General features: G+C 50.4%; 1 protein-coding gene across 3 annotated transcripts in view; it reads right to left on the bottom strand.

Annotated features, from left to right (window-relative positions):
• CAMTA1 (calmodulin binding transcription activator 1) overlaps nt 1-25,679 on the bottom strand; it is a 314,118-nt gene that overhangs the window by 233,456 nt on the left and 54,983 nt on the right. For all 3 annotated transcript variants that reach the window (XM_050909538.1, XM_050909535.1, XM_050909537.1), the window contains exon 3: nt 5,204-5,271. In XM_050909538.1, coding sequence (XP_050765495.1) covers nt 5,204-5,271 — 68 coding nt within the window. The remainder of the gene's footprint in view (nt 1-5,203; nt 5,272-25,679) is intronic.

The following is a 25,679-nucleotide window of genomic DNA, read 5'->3' on the forward strand; positions in this document are numbered from 1 at the left end:
GAGTAAAGTTAAGCCTGGGAAGAAGGGAGAGGTGGGGGGAAGGTGTTTTAAGATTTGGTTTTATTTCTCATTATCCTGCTCTGATTTGACTAGCAATAAATTAAACTAATTTTTCCCCAAGTCGAGTCTGTTTTGCCCGTGACAGTAATTGGTGAGTGATCTCCCTGTCCTTATCTCGACCCACGAGCCTTTCGTTTTATCTTCTCTCCCCTGTCCAGTTGAGGAGGGGGAGTGACAGAGCGGCTTTGGTGGGCACCTGGCATCCAGCCAGGGTCAACCCGCCACACAAGGTTTCAAGAGCATTTCTATTTGTGACAAGCAGAAGGGGAGAGGGACAGGACTTTTGCCCTCGTTCGCAAGCTCTGGGCGGTCGCCTTTTCACCACCTCCAGCTCACACCAGCTTCCCCTCAACGCGGAGCCTCCAGCTCCTTTCACCGGTGCCGGGACGTCCTGGCAGCAGCATCCGCCCCACACAGCAGGACGGCTCCCGCACGGAGCGCATCGGGGAGCCGCCGCCCAAGGTAATGACCTAACGCACTAAATTAATTCCAAAGCACAATTGTTTTCAATCTTCATTTAAACCCAACCTTAGTTAATCTCACTTTAATGACATAGGAAATGGAAATTCCCTTAATAAAGTAAGTTATGAATATTTATGACCCTATTTTTTACCTGAAAACTGAATAATTCGATTAATTTTACTATTAATTATTTAATACAAAATTAATATACGGCAAGATCCTAACTCATCTTTAAGAAGCCCCCAGTAAAGATATCCAAGATGAAATAGGTTCGTTAAGCTGGACCGCCGGACAGGTAAGGAACGGGGCGTGCTCCCCGGGCGCTGGGCAGCGGGACAGGGCGAAGGCAAGGCTCCGGGGGCAGGACTCATCCCGTCCTCGCCGCGGAGCAGGGTCGGTCCTCCCCAGCGATGCCCCGACGTCAGAGGGATCGGCCGACGCTGACCCCATCCCTGCCCCAGAGCGGCTCCAGCCCCTCTCCTGCCCCCCGGCACCGGCACCGGGGGGGCCAGGCTCGGAGCAGGGCTCACCGCACGCAGCGACGCTCTCCAGGGGCAACGGGCGCGTTTCTTCTCACTTTTACGTCGCCCCAGGCAGTTTTGCTGAAACAATAATCGTATTAGGTTTTCCTGCCATGCTCCCTCGAAATCTCATTGCGGACTGGTACCCTCCGCTCCAGCCTAGGCACGAGCCCACATTTAACATAACAAATCCAATTTCTCAGGAAATTTCAAAACTCTGGAGCCAGCAAAAATCACTAAAAAAGTAACAGAGGGAAACAACGATTGTTGCGAGTGCATTTTCAATCGGGAAAAGTGATTTCTAACCAGCCTAATGTAATCTGCATCCCCTGTTTTGGCGACCAGCATCAGCAAAAGTTGAGGTGAATAACTGGTAGAATGGTCCTCTCCAAGACACGACGTCTATGACGAAAGCGAGCCGGGTTACTTATTTTTCTGCTTTTCCCTACCTTGGCATGTCCTTAGGACCTGAGCTGGGTCCAGCTTCGCCGAAGCCTCGGCTCGCTGCGGGGGCTGTGAAGCATCGCCCCTCCGCAGCCCGCACCCACTCCCGAGCGGAGGAAGAGCTCTGCCCGGCGGGACGAGCCCTTCCCGCTCCCACCCAGCCGTGCAAACGGAGCTCAGCCGGTTTTTGTGGCTGTTGCCGCTGTTAGGAACCGGGTCCCGACAACTCTGTGATTCATGAGGTCGGGATTCATCAGTGGGAAACGCCGCCCAGCCTCCTGTCCCTGCCTATTACACCAAGAGCGACGCTTGTTTTCCTGAAGCCAGGAGGGGGGAATTAAAATGCTAAAAATAACCCAGTAGGTAGCAGAAGTAAAACTGAATTACCCCAAATACATACCGACAGCGTATGTAAATCGCTATTGATTTGTAGGAGCAGGCTGCCACCCAACTTTTTTAGTTGCAGAAATATTAATCACTGCCAAGTCTCACTGCCTACAAACGGCATTTGGGCTCTTTCCGGGCTGAAAAACCCGCATCTGGGAACTTCCCCAGCCGCTTCGCCTATTAGTACGAGTGACGGCTTATCACGGCGTCGGCTTCCTGAAACACTTCCCGAGAAACATTTCTCTTTCGGGCTTTGCGGGGAAGGAAAGAAGAGCTTGGTACCCGCCGCCCGCCCGCCCAAAAACCTCTGGGTTTGCTGTACGTGCAGCACAAATGTAAATGCCACGCAGTAAGGGGCATAAGCGCATCCGGATTGCATTCCCAGCCGGAAAACTATCCTTGCAGCTGCTGGGCACGGCCAAGCCCTTTCGGTTGCCAGAGCCTCAGTTGTGAAACACAGGTGAAGCTACATCGGATCGCTCAAGCGTATTTTTAAAATACTCTAAAAAGGATAATTACAGAAGGCACTTGGAAACAGACAAGCAGAGTATCTTCATCTAGCAGAACGTTTTTGGACTATGAAAGTCGGCTTTGTCATTGAAATTCCAATGTAAATAACAATTAAGTTCTACTCGATACACAAATGTCAAGTAATTTTTTTTTTGGTCGTCACGATTTGCATTTAAACTTGGAAATGTCAGAGACGTCAGCCTTGCTGCATTAGCAGAAAGCTTCCCCAGTTCACCCTGCTGAGCGGAATACCCGCTGCGGATTATCTGGCACATTATCAAGTAACCAAACACCATTTCAAGGAAACATCAAGGTCGATGCCTTGTGAGGTGTACTTGTTAATTTCTGTTGATAAACTGGAGCGCTCAAAAGACGGTTGTAATAATATTCCGGTATATTTACATCAGCATATTTTATCAATTAGAGTCATTCAACAAGAAGTTTCATAGCAAAGCCGTTTTAGAGACCTTTAACAGCTTTCTCGTAGCTCCTCTAACGCCACCACAAGGGCATCATAAGAGGGTTCCTCCTCCATCCGTGACCAAAGCAATACCTGACTGGTACCGCGTGGCAAACGTGGGAACCTCTTTATGAGAAAGAGATGAAGACGTTCAGAAATGGCAGGCACGGCTCGAAACGAACTCTTCCTCTTCTGCCACCACCCGCATGAGCTCGGTCACCTGAGAAGTTCTGAAGCCCGCCGCCTGGCAGGCCACACCACGCTGAGCCGGCTCTGCCGCAGCTCCTCGGCGGGAAGCTGAACCGGATTGCACCGAAACCCCATCGCCAACGTCCGCCACCAGCCAACAGCTCCCACGGCCGCCGGCTCCCGCAGCGCATCGTCCAGCCGCTCTGCGTCCGCCGCAGCGGTCCACCTAGCAGCGACTCCTCAAATCGCGCTATACATCATCTGATTAAGAAACTCCGTAAGTGTCAGTGGCGCAATTCATTTTTATTAATTTTCTGAGATGAAATTAGTGGCACCCACAGCAGCAAACAAAGAACGGGGAGTGTTCCAGTTCAGCGCCGAATCGATGTCATTAATTCTGTAATACCGGGAGCTCTGATTGTATGAACTCAGCGTTTAACTCTTCCAATTAATTTTTATATTTAAAAAAAAAAAAAAAAAGAAAGAAAACTAACTCAACGAGTTAAGAAGGTCCTTGAACAGCCGTCACAACTTTCCTTCTCCTGGGACATCCATTCTTTCAAGTGTAAACACACAGCAGGAAGGTATTGTAACAGCAATCAGAAAATTATTTTCAGGCATTGCCTTTAGCAAACCAAACTCTTAAAATCACAAGACACTGCTACAAAAACATTTATAATCTCGCATCTTTCATGACACCGTGTATACCCAGACTAGTTAGTATGTTTTTCTGACCACTTAATAGGCTCATCTGGCAAAGGTTCAGCAAGAAATTATTTCGCATTAATTCCGAAACTTGGATTACCAGGTCAGAGGAAAGCCTTCTCTAATATTATCGTATTACCTGTTGTCCTGCAGCCAAGAAGGGGAGCGAAACAAAGCACTTCTGCACTCGCCGAGGTGAGAGCCTCAGCTGCCGTCAGCGGGGAAGGCCCATCTAAGGGCCCTTCAGCCACCACAGCGGCTTCGGGTCTTGGAGAACCATTTGAGAAAGCAATCGGGTTTCAAACGCCTCCCTTTCCAGGTATTACAGACACATTTTAATACAACAAGCAAATGCGTTACTTAAAGATGCCACAAAAAATACAGAAGAGACTGGGGGGAAAAACAACCCAAACCCTAAAATTACATAGCTCTTGTTTCCCCGTATTTCACGGAAAGCAGGTCCTCTCTGTGCCCCGACTGCCGCTGAAGTGCCCCCCTCCACCTCCGTCCTCTCCTCGGCTGGGAGCTGCGAGACACCCGGGGAATTAATCTGTACTGTTCGTCAGCGTCCAGACCGGTCCTTGCGTCTCACTATCGCTTCTGCCCCTGCTCGTTACAGAGGGAGGCAATGCCAAACCCAGCCACAAGCTGCCCGGGACGCCTCCGGCACTGGGTCTCTGCAGCGGATGGCGATGGGATGCGGGATGCTAAAAAAGGCTTTTCTCCCACCTTGGTCCTAGCAGGCTCCCTCCAATAACCCTGCCCTTCTCAATAGATTGGGAAAAAGAAAAAAAAAGAAAAACCCCCGCAACGTTAGAAAGCAAGAGTCGCTTTGTGCGCTAGCGAGACGTACGGAAACTTTGCGAGCCTGAACCCAGCCGAAACGGCAGGAAAACATCCGCAGGCGAAACGTCACGTATCGGTTCCCAGGGGAGCGGAGGAGTTAAACATTTATGACAGCGCGAAGAAGACATGACATTTACTGAATAATAAACTGCAAACATGTCTGTTAATGTGGCTTTTTGGGATCTCCTCGCCATCAAACACTTAACCCCAGCAAGAAAAAACACCAAAACGCAAACAATCCCTGCGACTGCATGTTAAACAGGCAGAGCACAGAGGAGGGCTCTGCGCTTTTTTATTTCAAGTCGGAGGCTGTAGGGAGCACTGTCAAGATAAATAGCCTCCAACCTCACTCAAAGGCTTTCAAATCCATTCATCTGAAGGGATACAATTAAATCCCGAGCAATCGAGTTAAAACTTTAACCTGTCAAGATTGCAGCTGTTCCATTTTTAATCAATCTGATTTCATTCAATAAAATGCTTATTAAGTCAATTAATGAGAGTTTGGTGTCACAAGCCATCAAGCATGACTGGGAGTTTTCACTCGGTGGCCAACGCATCGATTAGCGAGTCAAGTCATCAGCGAGAATGAGTCAATGTGCTGAAGCATGAGCAACGTTACCTTGTTTTAGGGGAAGTTGTTAGCCATTCTTCGTGCTTTTCAAACGTTATTAAATAAGCTGCAATTTCCTGAAAGAGAAACGCAGAAAGAGAAAAAGAGTTATTTGCATGGCTGTGTTGGAAACTGGAAAGTTTTACAACAGAGAAGTTTTATAGCAGAGACGAGCAGCCGCCAGCCCTGGGTTAGGGCTGCGGCGTAAATCAGGTTTGGACTGAAACAGCGCGCTCGGCCGACGTTCGTGTTCCCGCCACCAAAGCCGGCCTTCCACACCGTAAGGAAGAGATGCAAACGAGGAAAGGCATTAACGTTTTCCAGCACAGACAATTTGCCGGTAACTTTGGTGACGGCCGCATCGCCGAGAGCCTGGCGTTACGTCAGGAGGCAAAGGGGAGGGCAGCGACAACACGGACACGGGAAGCTAAATTAAATATTTATAAATAGAACAGCATCACTGCAGAGAGAATTACTGCATTATTAATCGTTGCCATAAAAAGCCAGCGGGTGACATCAACATAAGTCATCGCTCCCACTTGCAGGGATGATACGGGCGATTACTTCCAGATCAGAACCGATTTGTTTGCAGGAAATTATCGGCGCCGGCGAGATAATTCACGACGGTGCTCGTACGTACGCCTGACGAACGCGGGATGGCCGCCCATCAATTTCCTTGGTACAAACCCGGAGCGGCTGTGGGGCGGCCACACCGCAGACGGGCTGAGCGTCGTCAGCAGCCCCGGGAGAGACCGGGGCGATCCCCGCCGGAGGAGGCGCCGGACCAGTGACCGTCCCTAACCACGACGGCTGCTGTCACCGCACCGGCAACGTCCCGACACCTAGAGAGGGCCAAGGGCCCCTGGGGCTGCAGTCCGCAGGCTGCTGGAAACAAGCTTCCCCCCCTCCCCTCCCGAGATATACTGGGAAACATGTAGGTTTTTGACGGTTCTCTTCCAAAAATTGCCTCCCAGCCGGGTCCAGAGTCTCCCTCTCAGAGAGACCTGCAATAGCAAAAGCCACGCAGAAGGTCAGTGGAGCTGCCTTGAACGTTCAACTGCCTCCAATGAGACCCCCGACCACGCGCAGTTTCATCGCCAGAGCTGCTGCAACAGAAGGGTCTGCAGGCTGCGCCATCGCGAAGCGCACACAAGACATGGGCCTTTCGACCAGGAGATGATTTTCTTCTTCTTTTTTTTTTTTTAAAGATAGTTCTATATAAGGGTTGTAGCTGTATAGTACCAAAGCTAAAAAAATCCACAATGCTCTCCAACCAGCTGGCCCAAGCATCTGCTAGAGCCACAAAATGCAATTATATTACTCCCAAACGAGACGTAAAAATATCTTGTTTCCAATACTCTTGGTTTTAAGACTCATACTTAATGTCCTCCGGGTATTGCAGCGGTGCCAGATCTCCGTGTTATGTACTTTATTAGAGTTGTGTGAATGTCATATTAATGACTCCTGACCAACATGTTTACACTGCAGATAAATTCTCCCAGAATCCACCGCCGCACCCCTCGCTTCCCAAGCCCGACTCTGCATTTTTAAACGACTACCGTAGCAGCAGACGATGGGAGCAGTACCGCTTCTACGTGAGCCAGGAGGAGGAGCGGTGACACGAAGCTCCGAAAACACCTCTTCTTAATTTCTGGCTAATTGCCACGTGAAATTCAGTATCAAAATAACCCGGTGCAGCCCTCCACCGGGACGCCGGTCGCTGGCACAGCGTCTACACTCGCGACCTTCCCAGAGAACGTGCCAAACCTCGCGCTTTTACAGGAGCCGCAGTTGAATCGGATGCAAGTGCTAAAATGCAGACACGGCACGGCCAAAAAGGTCTGGCCCCAGATTTCCATCGGGCTCCGAAGAGGCATCGCCCATCGCTCCCCGCAACAGCCACCGATGCGGCACTGACTCACGGCTTTGACGCAGGGTGCGAGTTGCAGGAGCCAGCTGCTGATTTCATGTGTGGATATATATTAAAAAAAAAAAAAAAAAAAAAAAGCAGCTCTGCAACTAAAATTCTTCAAAAAATATGAAACAAGATCTCTGCTTTTTTTTTTAAAGGCAGTACAGTATTTCCACCAAATGTGCTGCGGTCTGCAGAATTTTATTCCCAACCCATCCCACGTTATGTCCTCGACTCGCTACGTTACAAATCTGCGTCATCTCGCACCTTACAGCGAGACGAGCTTTGGAGAGAGCAAGGAACAAGCACCAGCGGGTGCCGAAGAGGGAGCTCTCTATACGTCCCCTCTGACACCCAAGGCCCCCGGACGCTCGTGGCGGATGGTCTGCATGAGCAGGCATTTACAGGAACAAATCCCTTCGACGCAGAGACGGATCCGGCTGATTCACCCTCAAAATCCTGCAAAAATAGGCAGGTTCGGGGGGCTCCAGATTAGCACGGGATTTTGCCTATTCCCACTAAAATTCACCTTGCTGTAAGGGGAACAAAGCAATTTTTAACTTCCGTGGCTGAACAAGCGTATTGCTATAGCACTGAAACCCAAAGTATTTCAGGCAAATGCATGTCAGTCTTACCCAAGGCTTGTTTACTTTATTCCTTCCAGCCAGCCTAAACCCTGCACGCTCGAAATCTTCATCCCAAAACTGTCGCTGACAAGAGGAGCTGCGGCAACGAGAGGCTCCCGTTTGGAGGCAGAACATTTGTTTCCACGCCGCTGGCCTGGGCCTGCTCAGCAAATTTGGGCAGATCAAAGAATAAGCTGCAGACCGATGCCGCAGGCACGCGGGCGACCCACCGGAACACACGCACGTGTTACGGAGATGTCCGGGCAGCTCCTACCCCTGCTGCGGTAGTACGGAAAGCCACAGCTCCAACCAGACTCCAGGCTGGATCTTCAGACAACTCAAAACGTGTAATTCAATTCTTCTAACAGGATAAAAGAAGGATCCGCATCAACTAGGATAGGAGCTCCCCCAGGCTTTCTGCTTAATGACATATTACAGCCCGATTTCCCTCCTCCAGAGGAAATACCTTGGATAACAAGGAAAATCTAGCTCACGGCAGCGCTATAAATTTAACACGTAAAGCAGAGAGACAGCGAATCCTCCACGCTGCCTTCCGTGCCCCGAGTACTCGGAATTACAAGGACTGGCATGCAAATGGGCCAACCCCCCCCCCCCAAAAAACCTCCTGCATCGTCTGCTCGCCCTGCCCGCGCCTGCCCGCAACCCCGTCGCCCAGAGCATTGCATCCTTCACCGGGACGTCTCGGCATCACCAGCGAGGAGGGGCCGGCGCGTCAGCTGTCGGCTCCTCGACCCGATTCGCGTGGCCGCTGGTGCAGGGGGATGCCAAAACCGGGCCCGCAGAGTCCGAACAAGGTTTGGCGTCGGGAGGGATCCTGCCGAACGCCATCCCAGGCACACAACCCCACGCCGCGCGGGGAGAAGCGAGCGGGAATGCCTGTTTACGGTTTGACACCTATGTGCCAACTTCTGTCACTACATAAGCACCAAGACTCTGGGCGAATAATCTCTCGTCTGCCACCTCAAACTGGAGCAGAACTGCAAGAAACAGATGACTCAGTGATGCTCGTGGTGAACACTCACACACACACACACAAAGCCAGGCAGAAAAGCACATCCTGGGCAGTGGGGTGAACCCTAAACTGGTGCTGCACAGCGCAATGCTGGTTTTCTAAGGGAAACGGATAGGAGAGCTGCGTGCACCAGGCACAAGAGGCAGAGGAGCTCAGCGGCGAGATGCCTCGGGTCAGCGCCCGCAGCCTGGATGGAGAAAGCCTGTCCCAGGGACGGGATGCACAGGACCGGGGTGGGGAGGATGTGCTGGGGAAGGCTTCTCTGCCGCCAGCAGCAAACCCCCTTTAAATCCCATTCTTTAAACGTTCTGCTTTCTGTAACTACACGACTTTGTGTCCATCGCCCAGGAAACTCCCAGCAAACCGCAGAATCCAGGGCTGGCAGCAAACAGACGGGTACCGCACGCGCAGCGGCGGATGCTCCGAGGTCGGAGGCAGGAGCGAAAGGAGATGCTTTTCGTGGAAGAGACAACGCAGGCGGCACGCACACACAAATCCGCAGCCAAGCAGCTCCTCCAAGCAAAGCCAGAGCAAGCTAAGGGCGAGCCCAAGCAGCTCAAGTCATAAAAAAAAGCTATGTTTTTCAAATCCGTCGGCGCGGTGAGGAAAGCACCACCTGTGAGACGCAAAATCCAAGGATGAGGTTTCTGAGAAGCCTTGAAGCCGCAGGCAGCACAGAAGGAGCTGCAGCTGGGAGCGGTCGGCACTCCGCAAACCCAGGGTCAAACCCGCCCCGAGCAGCTCAACCCTGGACATTTTCCTCCCGAACACCATCGCCCATGCAGCCTCTTGCAATTAATTAATTCCTACAGAGTTTTTGCTATACGCAGATTGGAAAAATAAATCTGAAAGGCCCAGAAGTGGTCAGGCTAACGCTGATGTTTTAGCCACAGTTTGCAAGAGATGCTTTTTAAAGCGTGCGCCCGTCTGCGCTTTGGGGCACAAGCAGGGCTGCTAACGAAGAGCCGGCACTCATCAGCTGCTCGGGGCATGCACCCCTTTGTCACACCAACACCGTTCTTCCTTTTGAAAAAAGGGGAAGAAATAGATTTATCACTAGAAGACACAAAGTCATTAAATAATTAAAAACAAAACTATAGGCACAATAAAAGCCCTCCAATAAAAAAAGCCACCCTGCATTTTAATGCGTGTTAATTCCCCTAATGATTCACTCTGTGTGTCTTACAGGGTCAAATCAATGTCTTCACCAAAAAATTCAATTACATCCCATTCATCGTATCTTTGGAGCGAGGCTATTGTTTGCTTTTGTCTCCTATCAAACCCTTTTTCCATTGCTTCTTGCCCGAGATTACAAACAAAAGGCAGCGTGGCACCAGCAAGGTCGGACGAGACAGAGCCAGGCTTTAAAACCCCAGCAGCGTGCTCCGGGGTGAGCCAACGCTCGCGTCAGCCTGGCTTCACGCGCTAACGGAGACACGAGCTCCGGAGACAGCAGGGCTGCAAGCGCAGAGGCGTCGCTGGACAGAGCCGGCAGGCAATCATCCCGTACGGCGCTCACCCGAAACCCCGAGCGCGGGCACTCCTTAGCACAAGCTAACCGGGATTATCGTTGTCCCAGAGACGGTACCAAGGGGCTGTCTAAAGGCACGGATTCGAGCGGCAGCTCTCTCCTCCCAGCTCGACCCCCCGCCAGGTCATCTCTGCATCGTTGCGAGGGTATCGGCAACTCCCACCTGACCTCTCCAAAGAAAAAGAGAAATTGGAACCCAAACAGCATTCCCCGTGCCGGGTAGCTTAGGCCATCTACCTTGTCGCAAAGTAATAAATCATTAGTTTTATATAAAAAAAAAAAAAAAAAAAAAAAGGCTGAATTTCAAGTTATGGCTTCATATGAATTATACACATCCAAATTAATAAGCTTGGAATATATGCATGTTTTAAGAGAAAGCAGGAGAGTTTGTACACATCTCTGGATTTATACCACAGAGCTAATAAAGTTGCGATCTCTTAAGCAAGCACATTTATTCTCTTAGGAAATCTCCACGTCCTCGCTGCTATAAAGACAAATTCCAGCCCAGCGCTTCCTTATAATCCTTCCACTCTGAAATGAAAATACAAATTCATGTTGATTAGGTAGCATCTTCTCAGCTGGGATCAAGCCGTTTTCATTTTCTAGCTGTCCCCGCTCTCAAAGCCATTAATATTCTGAATATTACAACTACAAACTGATCTGAAAGGCACACCGAGCAAGTTCTCACTACCTTGTTTAGCATCACTGGAACAAAAATTGCAATATCATTTCATTCGTTCAATTGTTTGGCCTAAAACAGCACCACGGCGTCAAAAGAGACGTCGCTCAGCGAGCCGGGGAGAAATCAGAAGGAAGAGAAAAGCAAACAAAGCTTTTGAGCAACCAGCAGAGAAACGCAAGTCAGGCTGCGTCACCATCGGGTTGACGGATACCTGTCAACAACAAAAAACTTTAAACCAAAATGTTCTATTTCCTTTTGCAGGGAGTGCTTTTTTGGTTTTTTTGGTGTTGAAGTGTTACCTATCTGCAACTTTCTAAAGGAAAAACGTTGGTCTGCACACTCTGAAGCTGAGAAGGGGAATAAACCCAAATACTACTACGGTTTTACTGACGACCTGCATTAGCGATACAAGCTGGAGGCCTCGGGGAGGACGGGATAGAGGGTCCCTAGAGCCGCATTCTGCCAAGACAAGCCAGAGCAGGTAGTCAGGCTGGACTTGCGTGGCTTTGCTTTTCCAAAGCGTGCCATGAATTTTCTTCCCAAACCCGCCCAGCCTCACAGCAGCCGCCGCCGCACTTGGGCAGGACTCGCTCTAATCGTCCCCAAAACCGCAGCGGGGAACAGCGGGGCGGCGCGGCGTTACCCCGTTCCGTGTCTGATGCAAGGCACCCGAAAGCAAGCTTTCCAGTTACTACATTGCCTCTTCTTCCATCGCGATGGAATTAAAGACAAAAATAAATTAAAACTTCATCTAAAATGTATTTTTCTAATTGAGTAAGGGTACACCAACTAACGTTCTATCTAATTAGATGGAAGCCGGCTTTTATTATCAATATCTGCAGCTAACTAATTGAATCATTTACAGTCACCGCCACGCCGAGGGGCTCCCTGTCCTGGGAGGGGGAGGCGGTACCGGGGGGCTGCCGCGCACAAAACCTCCGCTACGCCTCTGTCGCCCGCGTGAAAAACCGGCATCAGTCCCCGTTTCCTCAGCGCCCTCGGGGGGGGAAGAGATGCGCTTCCTAACGAGGTCCCTGCCTCGTCGGGACTCAAGCTTCATCTCCTCGGAGCCGATGCAAATCCCTCCTCCGCAAAGACGAGGCGCTACTGGGAAACGTGGATCCCTGCCTCCCTGACGCTCCTCCCTCCGAGCATCCTCCATCCCGGCGCGATGCTCGCGCCCTGGGGATGCCCTTCTCCATCAGCTCTGCCTGACGGCACCTACGCGAGGACGCTCCGCTTCGCCCTGTGCTCCGCCGCCGCAGCTCCCCCGGCAAATGGCTGTTTTTTAAGTGCCCATTTTCTGGCGGACAGAAAAACCACAAGTCGCCAGGACGCGGAGGCTTCCTGAGCCATCACCGCCGGGGGTCCCAGCTAGTCGCCTGGGGAAGAAAAGGCTTTTCTTTATTCCTGGAGCAATAAGCCAAACCCCGCTCCGGAAGGGTCTTAAAGGAGATTTATTTTGCAGAAGCCGTTTTAGAGCCTCTGCGTAGGAGAGAGCGATAAATATTCCGGCTTTCCCCAGTCTCCACTGCTGCCGCGTGTCCCCCTGGGAAGCGGCAAAGCACTAGGAGAGGGGAGAGGGAGAGAGGAAGCGTAAAGGGGGGAACAAAAGATTCGTTACTAAAACCCGGGACCGACGAACACGACCCAGTGACGTTCACCCACGAGGATGCGGGGACGGAGAGGGAGAGCTCACCCCTATTAACAAGGTGCATGCTCGCACGCAGCAGAGGCGCTTATTTATACCCGTGAGAATATCGTTACATAGCTTAAGCCAGACCACTTGGTCTATTATTCTAATGGATGAAAACCCCACAATTTTGGGGGCCCAAAGTGTTTCTTGCTTTCCCTTGCTCTGCCGGAGAGCAGCAGATGACCTGCAGCCCGCTGGCTGCTGCCAGCTCCTTCACCCAGCCTCGCCCGGCAGAAAACACCTCTGCAGAGTCTAAATCTTGCAAAAAAGAGGCGCGATGGCAGCCCGGGGACCGCTAATCGGCGCCGCAGGAGAATAAAGCCACGGAGTGGAAAACGCGTTCGGCTGGGGAGGTGTAGGTCTTGTTTCTCCGCGTTGTGCGCGGCGACGAGCGGCTGGATTGCAGGCGGTGGGATGTTTTCATTAATAACGGCGTCTCGCTAACCATCTGCTAAAGGTCCACACTATTAATTTAACAGAAAAAAAATGGAATAGATTACTCTTACAGTTTTCAATTAAAGTACATGATGTCTTCAAACTGCAACCTTAATTAGACATTATAGGATGACATTTAGGAATCCTGAGCTCCGGCAGCTGATCAAGTCATCTGACTGTGAAGGCGTTTCGCAGTAATGCCAGGGCAGCACGCACCCAGGGCGCCGCCGAAAGGGGTGCCCCTCGGCTTGTAATGCGTGAGCAGCTTGGCCTAACTCCTGAGCCTAAAGGAGTAGAAGGGTGAAACCAACGGCAGCCTCAGCACAACAAAAAAAACCGGCTTCAAACAGGCTTGGACACATTCCCAAAGAAAACTTATGGAGAGAGACAGGAGTGCACAAGGGGAAAAAACAAAAAAAAAAAAAAAAGAAAGAAAAAGGTCAGACGCGTAGCCAACATCATCCAAACCTGAGCCACAACAGGTTTTACACCTACGCCTAAACACTTCCAGAGGGATTTCATGGAAATGGAGAACCTGATCCATGCAGAGAGAGGTGCCCCATAGCATCCCCGCTTAACAACCGCTGTCCTGCATGCCAGCAAATTCAGACGCTCTCCACTGATAATTAATAATTAATGGTTATTTTACACAATCCCATTTAGACCGCATTCATAGATCTTTTTCCAGCACACATAAGACTTCAGCCCACTCTGCTATACTTTTTATTAAAATTTTAATTTGAGAAGTTGCTGGAGATTGTTTATTACTAGAAGGAAAACGCCGACTGAGCTGTACAGATTTGTAAGGCTCAGCTCAGTTAAATCAAGGCATTTCTTCCAGGTCAGCATGACCAGAGCTCAAAGTGGCTAGCCCTTGTCACTCTTAAACTTCTATAAAGTAGCAAGTAGACAACTTAAACGCTTTATTTTCAAGGCTAAACTTGGTATGAAGAAACTGGATTAAGAGGAGAAACAGTTTTCTCTAAAACACATGAAAAGGAGAAGAAAAAAAAACCAACTGAGTGAACAAGGGATGGTTAACAGACACCAGAGCTAAACGAGATCTGCTCAGCAATTTCACCTGCCAGATACACATCGAAAACAGTAAACTTAAATATGCGACGGGTCTTTATAATAGCAAGGCCATAGTTCTGCACAAACACACTTAGCATTGGTTGTCCTGAACCGCTCAGCTCAGAAGTACCGTTAGTCGCACGTATTAGCAAAGTCAGACCTTGAATCAGCCAGCGCCTAATGGGATTAGGATACATCTTATCTTCCATTTAAGTCCCAAACTGAGGGATAGTCAGTAAAACAGAGCAATATTAAGTAACGCCCAATCTTTAGTTACTGGAAAATACCCATGGATCATTACATGATTATTTTCTTCTTCTTCTTTGTTTTAAATGACTTTGGACTAAACCCTGTGATTTAAAGAACCACGCAAACTGTCGTCTTGCTGTCGCCATTAGCTTTAGTACCGCAAACAGAACTTCTCTTCCGTAGCCTGAGAGTGTCAAATATGCAGCGGGATAAAAAAAAGAAAATTGAGTACGATATGTGTATCTACAATGCATTAATTACAGCGTAATAGTAAAAACCTCAATCATTTTACATGATTCGAACAGTTACACGGTTTGAAGATGCTGAAGAGCGTCCCCACGCCCCGGAGCAGACACACACCACGGGGAGATGCTACCCTGCTCTCAACTCCCACAGAAACAGAGAGGAACGTGTAATTTTCTGCAGCTCTCCTCCATCGACCAGCAAACCCCAACCACGCTTCGGCGCATCACGGCCGGACAGCCCAGACCACCTTCTGCTGAGGTACCTCTGTGGGCAACGCAAGACTTTGAGCCCTGCTCAATGCAAAAGCAAAGGGCACTCTTTACCTAGAAAATTTAGGGAAAATACAGATTTGGAAGAGAAAAGGCCCCAAATGACTTTGCCGTTGAACCGCTTCGTGTTTATTCAGGCAGTTTCCCTCCGAGCCCAGCCAACCATCACACATGAGGGAGAAACACAAGGGATCTTGTGTTCTCTGATTAAAAAAAAAAAAAAACAAACATACCACTGTCATACTGTATATAGGGTTTTTTTCCCCTTCACCTCTCTCATTCTTCCCCAGCTAAGGCATGTGGGCTATATTACTAAACATCTTCCAGAGAGTACCTCGTATTTTTATTGAGGACGACAAATTGAGAATATTTAGCTCTTTTGGCTTGTTTCAATAAAACAGCCCAGTTAATTTCAGGTGGAAGAACAGCGGCTGAAGTAGTACTTCAGGCAGTATTTGCGTTATTAATCTTTTTTTCCTACTTTATTCAGGTTTAAGTGCCACATCATCAGCAAATGCACTAAGTTTAACTTTCTATTTTCTATCCAGATTGGAAGAGTTCAAACCCGTGGGATTTCCATTTTTTAAGGGAAAGCAGCAGCTCGTTGCAGGCGAGGGAGCGCCTGAAGCTGAACCCCCCCATCAAGGGAGCAATCCCACGGCAGACACCGGAGGAGATCCACAGAGAGGAAAACCCGCGGAGCTACTCCCTCACCGTCCGTCGATGCCACCGGGCACGCTCTCCCACAAAAGGCAATTCCATGTCTCACATCAAGCCTGGCCGAGTCCAACATCTCCAGCCCTGGTAAACAAGGGGGCTGAAGGATGCCGGTGGATCTTAAGCTGTAAGAATCCGGGCTGCTGGTCTCAGGAACACATTTTGGGGGAAAACGTTGGGGTTTGTTTATTTGCAACCTGCTGCTACCATCGTTTGGCTGGGAGCCCACAGAGATTTCCTCCTTTTGGGCTTCAAAGAGTAAAACACGGACACGGCACGAACAGCACCAGTCAGAGCAGGATACCGTCCTTGGCACTCGCAATTATTCTTTTCTAACTTGCCAAACGCATAGTCTGAAATGGCAGCCGGCGGCAGGAGGCTACGAGGACGCTACAAGGATGCTGTGCCGGTACCGTCCGTACGCCCAGCCGGGGAGGAGATCTCCACCCAGCGCCGGAGCAAAGCCCCGGCTGGCCCCAGCTCTCGTTCCGAGCGGAGCCCAGAAACCCACCGCACGTTCCCCCGTGGATTAGGAACACGGCGGCCTCGCTGACCAGCCTGCGCGCGTGGTCCCTCACACCCCTTGGCTTCCAGCCCCCGGGGCGACGGCTGACCCCGCTCTGGCCGCGAGCATCGCCCTCCAGCCCGGCCCGTCCTCCTTCCCACCGCGCGGGCGGCACGTGAAGTCCTGCTCTCTGCAACGAGGCAGCGACGCCAAAACGCCAGGTGAGGTGAAAATATCAGCGCTTTCTCCATTCGCCGTTTCCTGCAAGGAGACGGCAGCAAACCCTTCCACCAAAGAACTGTGCAAGGTTCATTAGAAGGAAAATATCCACGGTAATTGCCCCTTTCTGCATACTCCTCACTCCAATATTCTCTAACATAATAATGTTCCACATTCCTGCAGAACTGTCTTTTCAGCATGTTTTTGCATTATGCCTAATTTTGTAAGAGTTTTTCAGTCCCACATAACGACACAGTTCAATGCAGAATCAGATATAAATCTGGCTTAAGAGACTCTCAACAGGAATTCATTTAAAACTGTAAATGTTAAAAGATTCTGCCTCTGATTTATGGCGTTTCCTTATTTCAAACAGGGAATTAAAATCCTTCTTAAAAGATACATATTAAATCATGATAAAAGCTGTGCTCGAATGATGACGCTGGTCAGACCGAGAGCCACAAAGCACGGAAATCTGGCAATAGCAGGAACTGGTACACTTCACTTTCTCGGCTGCAGCGGCACTGTCCTGCGATGAACTCGGCCCCCCACATCTTAACTGGTGTAAAATGGAGTCCTGGATGCTGCTGCTTTCATGCTTCGTGTGTCCCCCTCCTGCCCTCCGGGTGCAAGGACCTCTCTTCTCCTGAAGAGCTAGCTAAATAAAGGAGTTGCTTTCCCTGAAATGATTATTGAATGGTTTTACTCCTTTTGTCTTGTTTACCTGGAAGGCTCTCCCAGCTCTCCAAGGTGCTCTGTAAATACCGCACAAGCACCCCTGTATCATTGCGCAGACAACACTTAACCTTAAAAAAAATTACCGATGCTACTTATTACTATCATTCCTATAATAATTTGTAACGTTTCGTACTTGTGAACAGATAAAATTGTACCGATCGAGCCTTGAGCGTCACAGCAGCCCCATACCTGAGCACGGTGAGGCCGACGAAAGTTTATGAAAAGCGTTTGAAATGAAGCCGTGCAGCGCACTGATACAATTCCCAAGTATTCAAGATCCCAAAAGAACAGGGGCCTACGAGAGACTAACGGCTTTCGCTTGTCCTTCCTAGAGGCGCATCCACTTCATCGCCAGCTGCCAATCTGTCGCAAGAGTCCATAAGCTTGTATTGCTCCATTAAAATAAACAAATCTAAATGGAAGAAGGACCAATACCAAATATAGGAGTAAACACGTAGAGGCGGCCAGAAAAAATGTTATTCAAATATTTATATAATTAATTGCTCATTACTCGCAGGCCGCAGAGCTATTAGCAGAAACCGAGAGCTCCCTGCCGCGCAGCCTTCCGAGATGCAAAACGCGGTGCCTGTTCGCTCATCAAAGCCTCTCTGGGTGACCCTGATGCTCGGGCCCGAAAACACTTTGGTTAACTGCGGTGACGAGGCTCCGAAATTCTATTTCTAGGACCGAACTATCCCTCACAAATCCTCCCAGAGACAACAGAATGGCGTTTAAGATCTTCTGCTGCCGTTTCTCCTCATCACACAGCTGTGCGAGCAAAATCAAACACCAGCAGGCATTCGTTCTCCTCCCCAAACGTCCGCCCAATTAATCCAAATAAACCTCAAACAAAACCTAGGGTGTCAACGGGATAAAAAAGACCTTTCGAAATTGTTGGTATTACCACCTAAAACATTATCAACGATCCCATTACGCAACCAATTAAGAAATACGTCTTCCTTCCACCGGGCAGGACGGAGCAGCTACGGACCGAGCATCAGAGCCAGGAGGTCTGCAGGGGTCCCCCAGCCCTCCCCGCCGGGAAGGCACCGCAACCAGCAGCCAAAGAGGAAAGAAAAACCAGAACACCTTAGAAAGCAGAGTTTTGTTCCCAGGCTAAGCTAAGACCCGAGCCATTTCTGTTGTAAATCTAAGTGTTAGGCTCTCTTTCCTCATTTTCAGCGTTCATGGCTCCTTAAGTTCTTCCTCCTCCCTTTAACTGTTACTTGAGGTTTAGAAAGAAAAAAAAAAAAAAAAACCCATGAAAAATGAGTTTTGGAACCCAGTTGCAATTTCCAACTCCCGGCTGGTGCTGCTGGGTTGGTGGTTTTAGGTGGTTTGGGGTTGTTTTGGTTGGGTTTTTTGTTGGTGTTTTTCCAGATCTCCCCCAGTAAATCGGTGGATTCTTCACAGAAACGGGAACGACAGGTCAAGTTTCTGGAAGCAGCTCACAAACGCTGACTGACGGAGGGGATCGGCTCCTGTGCAACTCGTTACGCAATCAAACCGTCCTCCCTTCTGCGCGGGGCACGAAAGCGGAAATATTTCTGCTCTTAGGTAGGTATCCGGCCATGACTATTAACCCAGGGCCGTTAGTCTGGGTCGTCACAGCAGATCTGAGCCCCGAGAAGGACCTGCGATGGCCAGCTGGCAACTCACCCTCCAACCCAGAACTATTTGATATGTTGGAACAGAAAGTAAACAACCTAAAACCAGAGCCGCATCGGGGAACCAGAAATTCTTTGCAAGTTATTTTCAGGCTTCTGAGATTTTACTCATTCCTCCCTTTTGAGAAAACATTTAAGGAAAAAAGGACAAGGGGAAAAAAAAAAGACAAGAAAAAAAGGGCATTATTTGTGTGATAAAAGCCGTTCACAATTCTGAGCAGCGCCAGGGCAGCAAATGGCCCAGGATTTCTCGCATTTCTCCTCAGAAAGGAGTCGACCGGAAGGTCGGTGTAAAAGCAGGGACGATGCCCGCATTCCCCAGGGCAGAGCACGAGGGACGCGTGCTCCCGGAGCGGTCCGGCCGCTCTGCCTGGCGCGGCTGCCTGCGATCCCAGGTCACCTTTCGGCTGCCAGCAACGGCTGGAAAATCACCGCGGGCTGTGCCGGGGCTGCCTCGTGTTTTATTAAATAGAGAGGAGACGGCTGAGAACACCGATAATGTTTCCCAAAGGTTAAGCCTTACAGGCGGTTTCATGGTCTTTACATTTTCAAGTGGTTGGTTTCTGCCTTTTTTTTTAAATAAAAATAATCATAAATCCAAACATCTGCTCCCGCGGTGGGTGGGGGTGGGAGCCCTTTGGGTCCGTGCTCAGCCAGGGAAGGGCGAGAGGCTGCCAGGGGCTGGTGCAGGTGTTATTTTTAGTGCCACAGCTATTTACTAGCTCCGTTCCCAGAGGGAATTCAGGGAGGAAAAGGGACGCTGATGCATTTCTTACTAAATATAGAAAAAGGGCGAGCCACCGCACACGGCGTGACTGCAGCCACCGGCTCCCGCCGGGGATGCGGCCCCAGCGAGGGGGATGCCGGGCCCGGTGGTACCCGTGCCGCCCTGGCAGAGACTCCCCGCGCGCGGGGCTGGATTCTTAGTTCACTGCATTTTAACCTGCCAGCTCCTGGCGTTTGGAAAAAGCTTTTTAAAAGCAGCTCTTAGACCTAATTGGCTCCAATTTGAAGACTTGATCCTGTAATGAATGGCTCCAGAAATCAAACAAAGCATTTTCAACACAAACAAAATTGCCTGTTATGAAAGCAGAACGTTTTTAGGGTAATATCGACTCTAACGCGCTGTCAAGGCAAATCGACAGCAGGGATGAAAACAACCCTCCCTCTTTTAAGGTAGTCCAAATCCAGCCACCGAGAGGGGACCTCAAATCCTCACCCAAGTCTGTGTTTCATGCCCCCAACAGTGGCCTCATTTCACAACTTATTTAAAAATACATACCTTTTAGAAAAAAAAAAAAATCTTGTTTAAGAAAGAAAGGGCTGTGTTTCAGAATTACTCTGTTCTTCTCTAGCTTTAACCATTTAAAGTTCTCGAGAGTCAGTTTTGACATCAAGGAGCTCCGCGCTCCCAGCTAGATGGGGATTCCCTGTCTAACTCCTTTTATATTTAGTCTTCAGCCTACATCCTTTATTGCTTAATATTTACCAACGACCTGGAAGGCGAGCAGTGAGAAGGCAGCATTTGAATACGAGAAAAGGCGTTTACAAGTGAGGATCAGACAGGCTGGAAAAGCAGCCGAGAGACCTAAACAAACTGCAAACTGGGCAAACGATCAACACGATAGAAACAGAGTGTGTGGTTGGACGGGGGGGGGGGGGGAAGGCAAAGTAATGGGGATTGGAAGAGAAAGATGCGTTATTCATACAGCCTGCGAGGGTCCGCGATAACGGCATCACCTCCGGGTGATCCGGGATCATCAGAGCACCGGGGCGTGCAGCACGACAGACACCTCTGCTCAGCGCGCCAGGGCGGCAGAGAGGAGAGGGAAGAGCCAGGCTGCAAAAGGAGTGGGATGAAGTAATAAAAGATTACAGAGCCTTCGGATGAGTCAATGGTGCTGCCATCCCTGGATCACCATGTGCCGTACCGGTCGGCCTCGGGTCCGTCCTGTGCTCCCCAGGGCTCAGTCACCGGGCGGCCACCCCCGTCCCCACCCATGAGAGAGACAGAGACACACACGCACACACACTCACACTCTCCCTGGGACACTTCATTTCACTATATAGTTTCCAGAAGGGTGGCCACTTACAGAGAAGAAGAAAAAGAGTTTAAGGAATTAAAGTGCACTTAAATTAGGGAAAACTAACTGGAAGTCCCATATTAATTGGGCACAATTGAGAATCCAACCCTGCCACTGTTTTGATTACGAACTGCAATTTCTGGGCACATGTAAATTAGCAACTACCCGCTCCTGAAGCGACCTGCTGAGAACAAACTGCTTGGTCACCTAATGCCTGTTACAGCTCGCTCTATTTTTATGGGGGAAAGCATCACGGTTTCCCTCTTATTTTCCTTTCCTGGGGTTTTCACTGCCTTAATTGGCCCCGATTTACCTTGCAACCATCCTAAAGCAGTGCCAGCTCAGGGATGCCCGCTCTCAGGGATGCAACGTGCACGCTCAGCATCCCTTCGGGCAGCTCAGCTACAAAGCCCACGTCGAGCAGCGGCGAGTCTCCTGGACGCGCAGGTAATGCCGAACGCGCCGGGCACAGAGCGGCGGCGCAGCCGGAGCCGGGAGCAGGCGTGCCCCGAGGGCGAGCCCGGCAGCCCCGTCCTGAGGACGGGCTTTGTGCGGGTTCGCACCCAGCCATGGTCGGAGCTCTCCTGGAGTATTTTGGGATAGGGGAGCTCCCAGGCCGTTTCGTGCCATCACACTGCACATCGTGCTGCCAGGAGGAGTCTCCGGCACGTGGGGATCTTCCAGCTCCTCGCATGCACTTAAAATACCATTTGATTAAAAAACAAAACAAAACTTGTGTTTTGCGGGACCGGGAGTTTTCAAGAGGGGGAAAAGCAGCAGAAGCGACGCTCGCCCCAACCTTTGGCTACGTCTGCTCAGGCTCTCGTCTTCAGACGGTGGTGTTTCCGTTTGCTTGGTTCACGTGGGAAAGTCAAAGATGGGGAGGAAAAAGTGCCGCTTCCTCAGCCCCTCCCTGGAGGCGAGCACCGCGAGAAGAGGCGCTGAAGAAAGGCTACGCTATTTGCAGATGTACGAGAAGCATACAGAAGTAGAAAAACGCCATCCAGGGAAGTCAAACGCGTTGAGGTTTCTCCTCCTCGCCCGCCAAGGAGGTTTTTGACGCCGGGAGGGCTGCCCTGGCAGAGGGCAGCAAGGCGGCGAGGCCCACCACGGAGATGAGGTCCGTCCTCCGCCTTCGAGGGCTGCCCGCCGCGATGGCCTCCGCGTTCAGCCCTCTCCCCGGCCCAGGGCTGCCGCAAAGGGAAGCGGTCTGGGTTCACACCGAGGGATTCCTGTTTGTTCCTCCCGGTTTTCCGCTCCAACTCGGAGGTACATTTGTTATACGCTGTATCCCATCCCTTAATGTATGCAAATTATGTTAAATATTTCATTCATTAAATGGCTCAGGTTATTACTGAATTGTACCTTAAGCTGTTCAGAAAGTTAATTCTTCTTGCACTTACTTGGTAATGTGAAATAACCGACTTAAATGAATATTTTACAGTTTGCGCTAGACAGAACATTTATTAAAAATTCTATCCCTTGTAGAGTTATTCTTTTAAGCAGGCTTCAGTGCACTATGTGACTTAAATTATCGAGAGGGAATTTTTTTTTTTTTTTTTTTAAAAGTTTGTTTCACTCCCGGTGTGGAAGAACCCAACAACCTCCCGAGGACCCAAACAGAAGTCTGCTGGGAGAGAACAGCAGTTAGAAAGCTATTTTCTAAAAAGCTAAGGGAGAGGAGGAAAGCAGAAGAAAAATTTGAGAGCTTTTTTGTACTCCTGTAACTCACAGATAGCTTTGCTGTTTGAAATGAAATAGCTCCCGCAATAGCCCATAACGTGCCACGAGTCCTTCGGGAGTTTAATAAGAGTAATTTGAAGTGACAGGGCTCCAACGCCCGCGCATCGCCCCCTCCCGCGCGCGCCGCCGCCGTCCCTCCGTAAGCAAGGTGAAGCGGGGGGGAAGTAGGTGCAATGACAGGGGAGGCTCCGGCTATTTCCAGCCTCACCGAGCGCCAAGGCAGCAGCGTCCTCGCCCGCGACGACAAGGTCGTTACCACTTGCGATTAAGGGAACGGGTCCTGGCTAACGCACCAGCACAGTCTGGCAGCTCCCAGCCCTACGGACTGACACGTAGATCCCCTTCCCCGGGGGGTTAAGGCAGGAGAGAACACGCTCTAACGTATGCCCAGAGGACGGCGTCGCACAAGCGGCAGCCCGAGAGGCGACGCAGGCGTCCTCCGCGGTCCTCCACGCCGGTGCCTCCTCCCACCGCACCTCCAGATGACTTTCCCGTTCGCACGCCACGGGCAGCTCCCGGGGAAAACCCACCAGGCTTCAGCCCGTCTTTTAACCGCCACGTGGCAGCCACATCCATATGAACTTCCAGGCTTAGAGGAGATAGAGCCGGTTAAAAAGAATGGTCGCCGGAACGGCGGCACGGGCATCCAAATAAGTCCCTGGCCAGTGACCCAGGGAAAGGCCGCTCCCTCCATCACGAGCGCATCCCTCGGGATGGAGCTTTACAGCCTCAACTGTGAGCAGCAGCAGAGCAGACACCCTGTAACCGCAACGTCTCATCAGTCTCGGCTGGGAAAAACCTTTCCATTTCCAATGGAAATATGCAAACCAGGCTCCGCACTGTAAATCTTCCTTTCCGGCGCTAAGGAGATAAGTAGCACCTATTAACCTCCCATGTTATTTCCAACTTCATTATTGGAGCTGACACGACGAGAGCACACGGTGACGGCTCTTTTTGGCAGAGTGCATGTAAATCGCTTTCTCAAAGGAAATTACTTCTCTGGGCTGAATGTTATTAATCTAAACTCTCCCTTCGTCAAATTGTTGCCCGTAATAAATATGGAACAGGTTGCTGTGCTCATCTCCGAGGGCGTCCCAATCCAGCTGCAGGTTTTCCCCCCCATTTGAAACCTCTTGAGGAGCTGCTCTGCGAGAGCATCCTTCACCCAACGACGGGAAGCGTCCACCCCGATGTCGCCCTGCGCTCGAGAGCCCCGTGATTTCATCACGAAAACATATTTTCATGCTTCTGGCGTGGAGTGCTGCAGCAGCAAAACCACGAGCAGGAGCAAGACGGGGCACGGGGAGGCTGGGGAAGAGACATGAGGCATGTCCTTGACCTGCAACGTGATGTGGTGGCCTTCCGTGGCCAAGGCCTTCCATGGTCAACACCTTCCATGGCTGGTGCATCATTTCTGTCAGCTTCGGTACCATTAAAGCAGCCAAACTTCCAAGGCTTAAGAGTTTATGCTCCTTCCCAGGGGATATACACTGGCATCCTCCTCGTGCAACTAAAAAACCCTGGAGCTTAAGCAGTAACAGATCAAAAAAACCCATAAAAATCAGATCAACCCAATCTGAACTCGGCCAAAGATGCAGCTAGAAAATAGAAATTTCACATCTTAAATTCTTGGAGGAATTATAAATTAAAGGGAATTTTATTTGCACGGTATTTCTTCGTTTTATTGAGAACCAGCTTATCGCCAATAAAGATTTTCACTAAAAATACTCACAGAACACCTGGGTTTTTTCTCTCCCTTCCATAAAAAGTACGCGATCCCTTCTGCTTAAATATGAGCACATCACAGGGCAAGGGCACAGACCTCCGGCACACACTGAGGCACGGAGCCGATTCGGAGCATTATAAATCCAGCGGTACAGAAAGCCCTTCTTCTCATTTGTTAGCCAGCCGAGTGTGAAAATGTTAATGAAGGCAGCTATCATAATCTACGAGAATTTCACGATCAAGATTTCATTCACGTCCGACAGCCCTTGCTCACGCGCAGCCCGTCGTGCATCAACCCTTCCACCTAACAGCAGCTGTAATTGCCGTGCTGCGTCCAGCCACCCTCACCCGGTGGCCCTGATGGGGGAAATTACTGCCATTCTATTAACTCCAACTTCTATGACATGTACTCCTAAAAGAAAATAAATGCAGAGAGATTTTAAGCGTGTATCTGCTCCCCTGCACGAGTATTTTTTAAATACAGCATGCTGACAAAGAGCACTGAAGGCAGGCAATACGATGGCACCTTCTTTTATTGGGGGGGGGATCTAAGTTTTACAGGTGGCTCGTGAAAGCCCCGACTCGCGTGAAACTGGTGTCTTCCCGTCATTCAGCGAGGCGAGCCTTTAAAGCTCGTCCGGGTGCTGACAGCGCTGGGCTCCCTACCAAGGAGCCACCGACGCAGAGCAGCGCGCCACGGAAGTCAAACCGTACAGGTCAACCCTCAAACTGGAAAAGCAGCGATTTTTCTGAAGTCTTCAGCTTGTCACGAAGACTATCTCGATGCCCTTCCATCCCCCAAACATCCCAGAGCGGTCGCGGGTCACCCGGCAGCGGCTGGCGTCATTTCTTAGGGCTCACTGCGGCACAGCTGCATTTTTACAGGGATGAGGGCGCAGGCGCGTTCCCTCCGGCTCCTCGCACAGAAATTGGTTTTCAGGGATTCATTTCCGAGTCGGGAGACAGATCGATCCTGCTTTCCCCGAACACCTCCCGCGCTCACGTCCCCGGCACCCGCGCCCCACGGCACGCCCAGCGGGTAAGCCGGGCACGGCAGAGGTGCCGGACTCTTCTGGCCGCAGCTGGGCACCAACACTTTCGGAGGGCTGCCCATGGTGACTTCCAGCTCTCCTCCTCCGTTAAGAGTCGTTAATTTATCGCTGCATAACAGCGCATCGTTAGGGCTGTCCTTCCCTTGCATATGCTTTAGATTTAGGGTAAATAAATGCATTTTGTAGAGTCATGGTGGCCGCTGTCAAGGTGTACCTTGACACGCTCGGCATTTGGGCAGCGCTCACCGTGAGGTCGTGCCAAACTTTGGGTTGAGACGCCCAACT

This window comes from Gymnogyps californianus, chromosome 21, assembly GCF_018139145.2.
Source record: "Gymnogyps californianus isolate 813 chromosome 21, ASM1813914v2, whole genome shotgun sequence".
NCBI lineage: Eukaryota > Metazoa > Chordata > Aves > Accipitriformes > Cathartidae > Gymnogyps > Gymnogyps californianus.